The sequence below is a fragment of the Spea bombifrons genome, chromosome 3 (assembly GCF_027358695.1).
Source record: "Spea bombifrons isolate aSpeBom1 chromosome 3, aSpeBom1.2.pri, whole genome shotgun sequence".
Lineage (NCBI taxonomy): Eukaryota > Metazoa > Chordata > Amphibia > Anura > Pelobatidae > Spea > Spea bombifrons.
In genome coordinates this window covers 111982949-111997797 of record NC_071089.1, presented here as the reverse complement: position 1 = coordinate 111997797, position 14849 = coordinate 111982949, and the positions used below count along the sequence as shown (strand labels likewise).

General features: G+C 37.4%; 1 protein-coding gene across 1 annotated transcript in view; it reads left to right on the top strand.

Moving 5' to 3' along the window:
- The window catches only part of LDAH (lipid droplet associated hydrolase), a 66887-nt gene extending 53899 nt beyond the window's left edge, over positions 1-12988 (top strand). Inside the window, exons 7-8 of the mRNA XM_053461067.1 lie at positions 5429-5511; positions 12755-12988. Of these exons, the coding sequence (XP_053317042.1) occupies positions 5429-5511; positions 12755-12955 (284 nt within the window). The 3' untranslated portion in view covers positions 12956-12988. The remainder of the gene's footprint in view (positions 1-5428; positions 5512-12754) is intronic.
- The last annotated feature ends 1861 nt before the right edge of the window (positions 12989-14849 follow it).

The window sequence follows — 14849 nt, the reverse complement described above, 5'->3', positions numbered from 1 at the left end:
GGGTTTAATAAACTTTATTGGTCTGACGTAAGGTTTTAATATAAATTAAGCGCGGCCGCCAAAACACGTGCCTCGAAGCGGCACAGGATTTCCAACGTGTATTCTTGGAAAATGAATTAATATCTGTCTGGAAGCTGAAAAATTTCCCATCATTATTTTTTGACAATTTTTAATTAATTAGCGTACATTTCTGTAATTCAGAATTAGCCATTTAGCCAAATAAGATATTAAATTTTGTTTTCTTAAAAAAATATTTTATTTTTTTTTTCTGTTAAAATCATCACAGATTTTAATGTACATGGATTATGTTTTTTTATATATATGTATATCTAAAAATCTATTATTTGCCGACACGTCAACTCCACTTGGCTCCACGTCTTTGGTCTTGCCAATTGGGGTCTGTTTACTAGGGTTGGCGGGACAGTTCGCAGAAGAGTTACGTTTACTTGACTATATATATTATCCCCGGTGAGCTCCAGGGAGAGCTTGGCTGGCCCTGTATAATGTGTAATTAAATCAGTGACATTTGACATTAACAATAATAACCGTGTCATCAACATAAGTGAGGCTACTAGGACCATTTTTGGGCCGATTCATCCCCAATCCATATCTTTATTTGCATGCAAAGCCGAATTCTTTCATTGGCGGCCGCAGGTAGATGTGTTTATGATGTCATCTTGTTCATCTTGTTAAGTTATGTTTTATGTGCTATACACAGATGTGACAACGCACAGGATTCCTTCATCTTTGTATCTTTACAAATGTATTTATTTAAATAGCATCAACAATATTCTAAAGGGGTTTTTTTTGTTGTTCTTTTCGTCGTCCGGAATGTCATATAAGCTGTCCAGTTGCTAAAAAACGCCTTTCACAGTTTTCTGCATAAAATTCTATTTCCTGAGAGCATCCACAGTTATAGTATTCAGTATTTTTTTTTTAGAATCTGTAAATATGGAATATCAGATCCTCTTAGTTGTCTGGTTTTTGTACACTCACGTCAACAGCGGCAAACCACATTCTAGCCACAAACGACCCATTTACCACTATTTCAAACATTAATAACCTGAGAAACATTTTCTAAGTCTGTGCAGTCTTTCCACAGAATGTTTTCAGTTCCACCCCTTGAAGAAATTATCACTTTTTTTACACGCATCTACCAGTAAATAAGTTGTGGAAATATATATATATACGGTATATATATATATATATATATATATATATCCTGAAAGCTACTGAACTGCCAATAAATGTATATTATTGTAATCTTTATAAAACTATAAATTTGAGGACATATTTTATAAATTATAAATATCCCAAACAGAGAAAAGGAAAAGATGCAAAATTCATGGAATAATGGGAAATACTCGCTAGATTTTGTATAATAAGAAAGCTTATTGCTTCCTTCTGTTTGGGCGTTTTCATACATTGAGTTTTTTTTATTATTATTTTAATTATAAGGTAGTTTATTTGGGGATTATAAATGTTAAAGTAATACTCAAGTGATGGGTAACTATAGGCATTGGATCTGTCGTCATATATCTGGTACTTACCTCTAAGAGACCCTCTTTGGACCCCAAATCCCGTCCGATGCCCCTTTTTTCTAGAAGCGCAGAATGTATGCTGGGTATGGGGGTATCACAGGGTTCTACAGCCCAAAACATCACAATAATCTGTATAATTAGCAGTAAATGGGTTCATAAAAGACATTGTGTAAAGAAAATACATTATTCTTCTTCTGAATGTCTTTTTTCATAAACAATGATGAATATATAAAAAAATCACATAAGTTCTAGTTTAAAGCCCTCTCTCTTAGCCATGCCGATAACCACAACCCCGAAAATAAAAGTGTTCCTCTGTAGAGGTGTCTGTCTGTTATGTTGTGGTATAAATCCTTCCGAAAGACCCTTCAGGAAGAGGAAACAAGAACCGATTGATTGATTTTGTTACAACTGGAAACTGATACACAGAATAAGCGGATCTTGAGGGAGTTTTTGACGGACTGAAGGAAAACGGGGGGGTCAGATAAGTCAGCAAAGGACATTCCAGAGAACGGGAGCACCCCCTGAGAAATCTTGTAGGCGAAGAAGTGGAAATCCGATCAGAGGACAGACAAATATCATTAGATGAGCGGAGAGACCAGGTGTTTGGACGTAAGCGAGAAGACAGTCCGGCGTTATATGCTCCTTTCGTTATAACATCATAGACCCAAATCCCGTGGCCGACACAAATGTGGACTAATAATTTACTCATTCAACGACTTATTTTTTTTTTACTATGTCAACAGTTAATGTTGTTGAGGCCATATTGGTCCTGTGGTTTAAATGTCAAAAACATGAGTATTGGAGTTTGCGGTAGTATCTTTTTTTATTGGACTGACATTTGGTTTTAGGGTGACCTTTAAAGAGCATGAACTTCAAAAATATTGCACGGCGTGGTACTAAATACGTATCTGAGGAGGGAATGACTGGTGCGATGGTCATAGCCGTTTGAAAAAATGTCCTCTAGCTCCACCTAGAGGAGGGGAACATTAATATTGGCCTTCAAATCTCTACTGCAGCTATCGGCAGATAATTGACCCCTCGTGGCCTGCAGAATAAGGGGCACATCTGTAATACCCCATGGAGTTTTACGATTAATATTCAAGCCACCAACATTCTACCACCAAATCAGCTGATACCAGTTCATCCACTGCCATGCCATGTTTTAATAGCATGTTTACATGTGCCAGAGTGTGCTTCTAATTTGGTGACGTGTTTGGGATAAATCTTGTTCCACTCAAGTTTTGAGGATAGTACAGAATTCCTTGTCTTTGGTAGTGTTAGCAGTAAATATATAAAACTCTATATACAACATTTTTATATACGGACAATATAACCTATATTCCAGGGTATATAACGATGTCAGAATGATAATTGTCGCCAAACACTTTTTTTTGTTTTTTTGATGTACTGGATTTTTTTTGTAAAGATTTTGTAGGGGGGGAAATATAAAAAAAGTTTAGGGCTATTTTTCCATTTTTTTCCCTCATTTTCACTGTAAAAAGGTGAAATTTCCAGATTTTACCATTTTACTTTTTTCACAGTGATCCGTTTCCCTGACGTGCGATAGGGAGAGGGAAATACTTGTATAACACAACGAGCTTTATTACATGAAAATGAGCAATTACCTAAAGCCCAAACATGAAAGAGGGTCTCATAGCCCCCCCTTTTGCGTTTGCTTCTCTGTGCCCGGCGGACGTGTAGAAATAAGAAAACGCAAACCAGCGAAATTTGGGAAGAACAAATAGAAATTCTACCAGCGGCTGAATAAATCCAGTAAATTTACATGGATATGAACTTCGCTATAACGCATGGGGGTCCCGGTTAGTTTTACAGTCCTAGCCATCTCTAGCGATGCCCCCCAATAAATTACATATAGTATGATACTATGAAAGTGTTCCGTATGTGTTGAGAGGCGCAAAGCTTGTTAACTTTTTTAATGATGGATAAGGGGGGGAACGGTTTAAGTAGTTGTTGGTTTTCATGTGCCAACCTGTTAATATAATCCCACGCAAATTAATGGCATATGTCGCTGGATTAAGTTGCAGACTTCAGCCTCGATGTTTTGTAAACTGCCTCCTCCCCTGTCCCCTGCTCTAAACAAATGCCTTCATATGATACGGTGTTAAAAAAAAATCCCTGCCCCGTACCTCGGACAGAGATCCAGATCTAGTGACTGTCCGTGGAGTTCCAAGACACTTGGCAACAGTGGAGAAATGGGGGTTGTTACTCTCAAATGATGCATTATACTTCATTATATGGGATATTTACCCTCCCCCATTCCTACTATATTTTAGTGAATTTTAGGAGTTCAGTCACTTTGTGTGTGGCGTGACCCGCATTCGACAATAACGGTTTATAGTTACATGTGTTAGGAAGGATCGCGGTGTCTAGATTTCTCCCAATATATAAAACATCTTTCTTGGACCGTAGACCCGCTTTATTTTCCTATGGCTCGGTTGTGTAGTGTATGTACGTTATGTCACAGAGGACCCCAGATGCTTGGCCAGGCATTAGTGTGTGATATGGTGTTACATTTAAGGGGGGGACACAGTCGCCGAAGTGAAAATGTGACAAGAGAGAACAAAATAGAACTACTAGTTTAATAGTTTGGGGTTTTTTTAATATATATATTATATATATATATATATATATATATATAATATCAGTATGAATGAACAAGATAAAGATATGTAAACTCTTGGAACTTGGAAAAATAAAGAATAAAGATTTTTTTGTGTGTTTTTAGGCACATAAAACTTATTATAAAATCCTATGAATAATAAAGTCTATAAGTTCACATTCTATTCTAATCGTAACACAGACTACGTTACAATAGGTTGGATTAATAGAGCTCCAGCAGATTCCGTAGCGCCATTACACTAGGGAACAACATACGATGAAATATAAGGTTAAAACAGATAATATACAACATAAATAATAAAATGAACACACGTTAAGACGAAGTATTAGAGGAGGAAAGGGCTCCTACTGTTGTTTGTTTGCACATATATAGTATATATTTTGTAATGTGTAAAGTACTATAATATACATAAAGCAATCATTTTTATGTATATTAGTTTTTCCTACTAGATTTAGTTTTAGATGGGGTTGTGAAGGTAGGATTTCTGTCTCCCTTAGTAACCCCTTTTGCTTGCAAACTACCCTATTCCTTTACCTGCTTTTGGTATTACAAATATCACCTATCCATCTCATCTCTGGCTCAGTGTCCATATGTCTTCTAAGCGACAAGACTAGGCAAACTGCGACACCCCATGCGTAGCCAACTTTAAATCAACTGATCTGTTGCGGTGAAGATGTTGTGACCTGTGAAGAAGTAGGACAGATGGCTCTTGGTAACACCATTTTATCCCTCCCTAAATCGGGCTTGGATACGTACGTAGAACCATAGATATTGTTTTACAATCGCGGAGAGTCCGGGGTCAAACGCGGATGGCATGGTGATAGGTCTTTGACAGTACTAGGCCTTGGGCAATTGATTGTTTTGCCCATGGGATAAAATGTCTCTTATTACTTACATCACTTATTGTTTATTAAGGTCATTGTTCCTATTCACAAACGACCTCTCTTTATCCCTCCTGGTGCTTAATTTAGCCACTAAACCACTTTAAACCTCACCTCCGGCTGTGAGGACATCTCCACAAGAAAGAGCCATCAGCTCACCTTGAATCCCTCGTTTCCTTTACCTACCATCTGTTGACCGAGTTTCTAACCTTCCCATGCATCTGGTGCGGCTGGAAAGTATAAGAAAATGCTTTGTTGACTAACCGAGCTTCTTCATTTATTACTTTTTTTTTTATACCGCAATTATGTTTATAAGACGGGTTTTTTTGTATTTATTGTTGGATTTCTTTTGTTTGTTTTTACAGCAAATGCCATGTACATGGGCAGCCAAGAAATGGTGAAAGTTGTGGAACGAGACAACAGAACCATCAAAGAAAACTTAAGCAAGGTAATACTAATAATAAACAAATGTGTAACAATATATATATATATAAATAAATTATATATATATATATATATATATATAATATATTAGTCATATATATAAATATTTATTATATATATTATATATATATATTATATTATATTATACATTTATTACCAAAACAATTTAAACATTTAACTGCAATATATTGTTTGATCATTTTATGAGTAAGCTAACTAAATATTTATTTAAAATTTTATTTATTATAATTTTTTTTTACATTTATCTTTTTTTAGTCCCCCCCCCCCAATGCACTAATGAGATCATTGACCGTGCCAATTGCATTTATTTGCACGCTAACGAAAAAGTAAAGAGGTGGCGGAAACCTCCTTACAGTCAACACGGCATTTACAAGAATATTTAGTAATTCAAGATGCTGTCTTGGCAAGTTTAATGGGACGAGAATTCTCACACTCTGATCTTTATAACCGATACGTCGAGTCTGTCTATATTCACTCACCCCTTGTGGCAAGTTTTGTTAATCTCCTGCTGTCTTTAAAACGCATTTTGGGGGGAAAGAATCTGAATTGGGTTCAATTTACATTTATAGCGTTCTACCCTTAAAAGTATAAAACAAGAAGGAAAAACTTCAAAAAAGTGAATTAAAAAATATTGCATTAATGTTTCTCTATGGATATGGCTGAATATATTGTCCCATCTGCTAATGGAATAAAGGATAATACTGTTAGTAAATAAGCGACTGTTTATTTCCCTTAAGAAAAAAAACTGGCATCCATTCATAGTTTGTAGTTTATAGACAGGGCAAGTGGGTTAAAATTATAAGGGTTGGAAGTTTATAAAAACAAGCAATAAAACCTTAGTTTCTTTACAGTTGGCAAGTTACCGCTCTGAAAAATTTATAGTGTTTAGTAGTTATAGAGATCGTAAGTTAAAAGCCAATCTTAACACCTGGCTTTGCCAACCACTGTGAAATTGAAAAGTTATTCCTGGAACCTGCTTGAATCTCCGTGTTCTGAAGCTGATGGAAGATGAGGCACTAAATTATTCCAGTCTGACATCAAGTGCGGCTTTAGGAATACTTAACGCTATCCAGGGAGTGATTGAAAATATTTTTATTTGAGGTCTTGTGTTCCGAATGTTGCTGTTGTAATTAGCGTAATACATGTCCTCTGGATTTTGGAACGGCTTTGACATGTTTTAATTAATTTTATTTTGCCCGGTACGTTTGTGCTCCTAGTAACCCATGTAATATCCGTCTTTATGCGTAATATATTTGTCCTTGTCTGTATTACATTGTGTTGTGAACGGAAGAGAGCATTCATCTCCCATTGGCTCCACAAGGTTCTGCCAGTTGATTTAACTGTATGAATTCTATGCCACTGGGGAACATGTCTAGGGCCCCGGGCCCTCATATCTCTGGAACCTACTTCTACCGAACCTTCAGCTTTCACCCTCCCTCCCAACATTCAGGAAACATCTCAAAACCCCGCACTACCTCTCACCTTTCTCTGCTCCTTATGTCTGTCCTCGCCCCATTCCCTCAAGATTGTAAGCTTGCGAGCCGAGCCTCTTCACCTAATGTATCGGTTTGTCTTAGTCTGTCAATTCTCGTCTCGTCAGACCCCTTGAATATATGTATTGTAAGAAGTGCTGTGTAAATTGTTCGCGTTATACATATAAAAGATAAAAATAATATTAATAAAGTAGCGGCACTGTACAAACTCAGCCCACGCCGTCGTAAGCTCCACCATTTTTTGCAACTCTCCCGTTCTTTTGGTCTTGCTTGTTAAGATGGCTGCTCCCATGGATTAAGCATTGGATGGATTTCTAATATATACTGAATATATACTTAGACATTTTGTTGTTTTTCAAAGAAAAGCCAATTTTGTCCGTTAAAATAACATGAAATGGGTCAGAAATTTAGCGCAGACGGGGTTAATGCTGTAAATGACTATTGTAGCTGGAAATGGCTGATTTTTAATGGAATCTCTTCATAGACGTACAGAGGCCCTTTTATCACTCCCATCACTCCTTTATCACTCCCATCACTCCTGTGTTCCAATGGCACGTCGTGTTCACTGATCCAAGTGTAAGTTTGAAAGGCTGATTGTTAGAAAACCCTTTGGCCATTATGTTACGGCTCGAACTTTCCTCGTTTTTCCATGAAGCTAATTGACCCCAAACTTTTGTGTGGCAGTGTACGTATAACCCTTGAGGGTTTAGGGAAGAGGTTCGAGCTGGGTCTATCCAATTACTGCCTTCTAAACAATTCATCTGCCATCAGAAGGCCATCAGCTTTGTGCCCCAAACACCTGCGCTACTAAAAAGTACAATTACGGTCACAGCTTCCCCTTTTTTTAAAGAAATAAAGGTTTAGCTCTATTTAGCGGTGTCCGTGACAAAAAGTTAGGATATTGTAACAACCACCACCTATCCCTTTTATCAAAATTTCCTGGATATGCCTTAACTGCCCGCAAAAAAAAAGCCATGCCTAATGACTCCATAGCGGCGTGATTTAACCATTGCACGAGTGCCTGATGGGGCACGGAGTTCTGGGGACGGGGATTTGTGCGTTTTCAGTTGATTTAAAATGACCAGCTCCAGTTAAAACAATGCAGATGGTTTCAAGTTGATAGATGCATTAACAAACACATTATTCATGTAAACAGCTGCTAATATCTGACTAATGTATCATAAAAAATATGGGCAACATCGCTCTCAACATCTGTTACAAAATTTGTTTGGTCTGTTCTAAGTTATTTACAGAAATAAAAAATGTTTCTCTAGACTGTACTTATTAGCCGGTTTCCTGTTCTGCCCGAACAACAGAGGCCTCGTCCAGAAACATTGTTACATTTTGTGAAATTGACACAAATATAAAAAGTCAGGAGTCTAAGTTATTCCTTTTTTTTTATATATATATATATATAAATATATATCTAAAACCAAAGGTTCTAGAGCCAGATCCAAAAGCGTGACATAGCGGAAAACAGAGCAATAAAATTCTAATAGGAAACGTCATCGATAAAACGCGAATGAAGTGAAATAAGAGTTTTATTTACTTCTTTTCAATGTGTGTTACAAACCCAAGGAGGAAATATTTGTTGAGGATTGGACTATAAAAATACATTTTCGTGCGCGTGCCGCTTGAGAGTAAACATAAGTATTAAAGATGGATATACTTGGTCTTTGATAACTTTTTATTACAACAATATTGGAAAACTAGTTAAGTCTCTTCTTCTTCAAGACAGTGTTACAATATTACTCTTGTAGCACGTCGGTTTCGGCTATTGCCATCACACCTTTTACCATCGCTAAATGGATTTATTAAAAAAAACTTACGGCTCGGGCAATTGTTATAATTGTTTTGGAGATGGTTGCTTTAAAGTTTAACTAAAGGAATCAGAGAAAAGGACGCGCATTATTTGTCTGAAACAGTAAGCATCATAAGAACAGGGAAGACTTAATTGGGAGGAATAATCAGCTCTTTATATACAAGGACCATCGTTTATGCATATAGTGCGATATGATGGTAGAAGACTTACATGAACGTGAAATGATTTGTGTTTGGAATGTACAGGTGGACATTTATTCCCGTAGAGCTCGGTACGTTTGAGCAGGACTAAGGGGCTAAAGAACCAACGTTGGCTTACGATGAGATAGTAAACCCTAAATACACGGCAGGTCAGGCTGGAGTCTCTGCTGTCAGCAGGATCAGTCCCCATTGGCCGTGCGGAGACACATTAAGTGTCCCAGTGCAAGCGCAAGTGTATGCCCCAAACGAGAGTTCTACTGAGAATTCTCCTCCACTTAAACAATAATAAAAAAAAGTTCCTAGAGGGTCTATCGAGAGCGAATAAAAAAAAAAATAAAGATAAATAAATAAAAACATTTAAAAAAAATTATTGATAAAAAATAAAATATTAAAAAATAGTAAATAAAAAATGCAAAAAAATTAAAAATAAATAGTCTGGCCCCAGGGATGTCACCATGAATTCATAATGGTACCAATATTCCACCTGAGAGGTCTATAAAGTCAGATGTTTTTTTATTTTGAAAAATGTTATATGTAAAAAAAAAAATAAGTTAAAAAAAACAACAAAAAAACAGGGGAATAAACCTCTTGAATTGAGCAGTTCTAAAGGCTGCTTGTCAATTTTGTACAATAAACCAACAAATGTGCTTTTTAGACCCCAAATACACTGATCTTAAGGAACTTAATTATATCGCTGTCCATTTCCCTTGATGTTTTTATTACACATAGCTTCACGTGGAGTACCAAATGTACAGACCTGAGCGCGAGGGTCTGCGGCCCATACTTACATGAGCAGAAGAGCACGTCCTTTACAGAAAGAGAATTATAGCCCAGTCTTACGCTGTGGAGAAAGGCAGGTACGGGGGTTACAGCTCATTACTCAGTGTCCTCATCGGGGCTCCATAAATCACCTGCTCCACCAGACTCCCGATGTGAAATGATGTGGTCGACACTCGCGTTTCTCCTCCCCAGACTGACATCTTAGCAGGATGAGCATTGCTTATCTTTCTTGGGAGCCTTCAGCTCTCCTGAAGTGTTACCAGATGTTTCTACAGTAAATTTCAATCAGACAACCTGGCTGTTTAGGGGAATGAAATTTCTTATGGATGTCATCTCTCAAAGTTGCACTTAGGAAAGTGTATGGATTTTTTTGGGGGGGTAAATGTATCGCTGCATTCAATGAAGAAGGATAAATCCCAAGAGGACAGGAACATAGTTGCATGTATATCAGTTAAATAATTGCTTTTTACACTATAAAAGGCTCCTGTAAAAAAAAAAAAATCTGTATTTTTTTTCTTTTCCAAGAACCAGGTCTGAGTATTTACCATGGTGACATACGTTAGGTACACGTCTCTTCCATGCTCCGTCCAACACATTTTTTCCTCCTCTCCGGCTTACGAAATATTTTTAACTTGGATTTAATTGACACTTCCAATCGTGCTGTTTTGACACCCATTTTTTTTTAACACCCAACGTATCTGGTGCACTCGTGCTTTCTCATTATAATGAAAAACAGATTGCTATCCAGCCTTGACAATGACATAATTATGTGGACTAATACAGACACATAAACTGTGTTTCTGTCTCACCAGGTGCATCGTATTAGCTTTGCAAAATTGTCATTCCCAATCCAGAACAGCATATACGCATGAGCTAATAATTATCCCAGCTCCGTACATACTGTTCGCAAGTCACCCCCAAAACTATAACATTCTACATGGACATGCATATAAAACAACGTAAGCGAGTGGCAGAAATACATAAATTGGATTAGTCGGTGCTTTGGTTGAGCGCACCGTATGGATACAATATTTAGGACTAGGGACTCATTTGTCAGTATTTTAGGGCTATAATGCCTTTTCTTGTTTGAGGATATTTTATATGGCAAAAAAAATTAAAATGTAATTGTTATTATTTCCGTTTATATATTACTTATTTTGATGAGAATTTATACGCTCAATGCTGTTGAATAAGACGATGACGTCTTAAACACGGGACAACAGACGTTGTTGATGTTGGACCCTTTTGTGAACAAGCAAATAAACTTAAAAATTTATAAATGATGAGTGAATATTAACGTTTACATGTAATTATCTTACTTCTGAGATCGAAAGCAAGTGATAATTTCCGGCTTTCACACACACGTACATATACACACATGTTCACACACACGCACACACACACTGCAGAACTCAGATGTCAGTAACATGTTGGGGCATTTTCAGGCTCCCCTTAAGCTCCATGTAGCTCCCTGATTCCGTTTTGGCCCCATTACAGAGATGGGGCATTTGTGGGGTAACGATGTGTCGTGATGCAGTGTGAGGGGTATGAAGTTTGCTCTTGGTTTTTTTCCAGCACAGGTGTAGATACATTCCATGCCTGGAACCTGAGGTTATAAATGACTATCCAGATGGTATCATAGTCAGGTTATTTATGCAAACAATTGACCCCTCTGTCCCAGATACTTGATGGTGCAGAATGGCTAGATTAACCCTTATTGACATCTAGTTGGAGCGTCCAATGGTTCTGCAGTAAGAGAGCGTTATTAGACAGATCACTGAAAATAATGAAACGCTCACTTCCTTCACCTTCTAAATGCCACAAAAGCAGTTATAGCTGCCTTATGGGCAAATAAAGTCTTAGCTCACCCTAGTTGAGCCCTAGATCATGAAGGTTGGCGGAAGGAGGAACCAGTCCTCTCTTCTCCACACCAATTAAAAATCAGCTAAACCTGATTCTACTGGATCCAATATTCAAGACATAGGATTACTACAAAGTTATACGTGCCAAACATACCGAATAGGACTTACCAAGTCTTTCCCCCTCTCTCTCCGTCTTCTGCTTTACCCGTTCTTTACATTCATCGCTCTCCCAGAGTTATTCGTTTTTTCCTTCTTCCTTGAAACTTACCAAGAGAATAGAGCAACTAAGCAATAAAAACCCTTAAAAGAAGGATTGTGTTCTAATTTCGATCATTTTGTACGCATCTATCAGACATAAATAAAATAAAAATAAAAGATGCCATATGGTGGGGCCCTTATGGAATCCGTCTTGTGATACAAGAGGGACAGAAATCATAGACATTCTATTAAAATGCAAACAAAATCTGATGCTCATTTTAATTCCAATGAAAGTGTTTATTTTTTTGGGGGGGTGGGAGTTCCAGGTCCACTAAAAGGTCCTGATTTCTGGATATCTCAGTTTCAGCACTTGGGTCCCAATCAGAATGACTGAATCAGATTAACTCACCTTTCCTCAAGCATATATCCCAGATATCCCAAACTGCTGGTCCTTGCACAACAACTTGACCCTTGGAGTCACCTGTGATGACCCTTCCACACCATTGGAATCAGTCACTTATCCTTCTGTCATACAAATAGTTAAATCAGACGGATTGTACGTTTACAAGTTTTTTATATATATTATTAACATCAATTTGGAGATTCTATTTCATTTTGAAATGCTCGTTGTGTTCCGCTTTCCCTGAACATTTGAAATATTCCATATTAAGAAGAAGAAAAATCAGATGTTTTTACCTCCGGGCAGTTGGCAGCCATGTTGTTCTAGTACTTTTTAGACCAGATTCTTTCTATTTTAAGCAAACCGAAGGTATTATCCATAGCTAACCGATACATAATGTTATTTATGGGGGGAAAATTTTTTTTCCAAAGACATACAAAAATCTAAACCTATTTTTCCTTTTTTTCCCAGCTTTTTTTCTACTACGGGGCCACAGACAACTGGTGTCCTGTCCAATATTATGAAGACATGAAGAAGGAGTTCCCCGAAGGCAGTATTTTACTTTGTGAGAAAGGAATCAGGCATGCGTTTGTGTTAGACTCCAGCAAAGATGTAGCGTCCATGATAACTCACTGGTTAAAGGGCCAATCAGATTTGGGGACTATATGGTAGTGAAGCTATATATATATATATATATATATATATATTTAACTCTTGTAAATTAGCTTTATGTGATTCCGATAACACATGTTATACAATAACAGGATTTTTACATAGCTCAGATAAAGTCCACAATGAATTATAGCTACTCATCCATCAGCGTGACCCTGGACTTCCTGCCATTGAAATGTTGGCTGCATGTTATTCACGCCGGCGATACGTTTTATAAAGCCTGTACAAGTCAGCAGTATACACAAACATATAATAAGCTATTTGACGACTCGGTCTTGAATTGTGCAAAAGCGGAGGGGACTTGTGTTACAGACCTCAGCTGCTGCAACGCCTCTTTTGCGGATAAGCTCACCTTAGAACTCTTGTTTGAAAGGGATTATCAGGCGGGTTTATTCACTAAAGAGAGTTTGCAGGAGAGTTGACATTTTAACTCGCTCATAAATTTAATGGGTATAATTACCCATTTAATGGGTGAGGAAATCTCTCTGATTTAACTATACATCATACAGGGCCAACCAGGCTCCTCCTGTCCTAGAAGCCCACTGGGGTTGGCTCTTCATAATGCATAGTGACCTCAAGGAGCTGAAAGCCAACTCTCCAGCAAACTCTCCTATCAACTCTTCTTTTAGTGAATGGACAACACCGTTGCAGCTTTGGGTATAGAGACATGCATTGATAAAATTGCTACGGCTTGTTCCTTGTGTCCTGTAAAGATAAATTGGAGATATTTATTCTGAAGAATGCCTAAAAGAACCCGTTATCTGCTTCTAAATGTGTCAGAACTGCTTCATCTAATCAACTTCCTGCATTGGGGTTCCCTTCCTTTTACAAAGGCTGCCTGAACCAATCAACAACAATCAGCAACTGAACAATAGCGAAGTGATAACGTACCGGGGAGAAATTATCGTGCAGATCCCGAGGAACACCTAGTGCCTTTTTGTTTATTAAAACGTCCTAGAACTTTGCGATTTAAAATTAATTCCACATTTTCTAAATATTCCACGGTTAAACTAACCGTCCCATGGTATACACATAGGGTGGTTGCCTAATAAATATTTATATAATATATACATATCTGAAACTTTTTCAGATGCAGGTCTGTACAGAACAGACGTCGGCGATGAGCGAATTTTATTATACTTTCCCGAGCCTATAGTATTCTTGCTGCTAAACATGCCAATGATATCTACCTTGTGGCTGTCAAGTTATAATATAGATCTCGTGGAACGTAACCTCATGGCCACACATAGAATAATTCTAGAATATTGTAAAGCCAAGCAAACGTGGAAATACAAAACATTAAAGTAGATCTGAGCTCCTGTTTAAACTGGCTTTATACTTTAAGGTAATAAATTAAGACGGTTCCTCGTTCTTATCTAGATCACGCTGGGTGGTAAGGATTTAGGAGAAGAACATTCAAAGTTGCACTTTCTGCTTATTAAAAGCACAGGTGGGTGGCCAAAATTATTTACGAGGGGCCGAGCTTGTATTTTAATAGACGCACCTCTTTCTGTATTGTATTTTTCTCTGTTGGAATAGAAAAATTCAATGAGCTCCATTTGACATAACTAGACAGCTTTACATATTACTATTTAGTATAGCGCACACACAAGGATCAGTTCCCCCCCCCCAAAAAAAATACATTTTTTTGATTTGTGCCAATAGCTAGCAGCTGTGGATTCCCAAAGCGGGTCACAAATGTATTCCGCAGATCGGTACTTTGGGGAAAGTCTCTACTGTTTTTCAGTTTAAGAATTTTCTGTTGTACTTCAGCTTGTGTTGAGGACATGTGATCATGGTTTGTTTCCGGAAAAAAAAAGAAAATAAGCAAAATACCTTCAAACACAGCTTAAAATCGCCCTCTTTGATACTTTTACGTACAAGGTAGATGTAT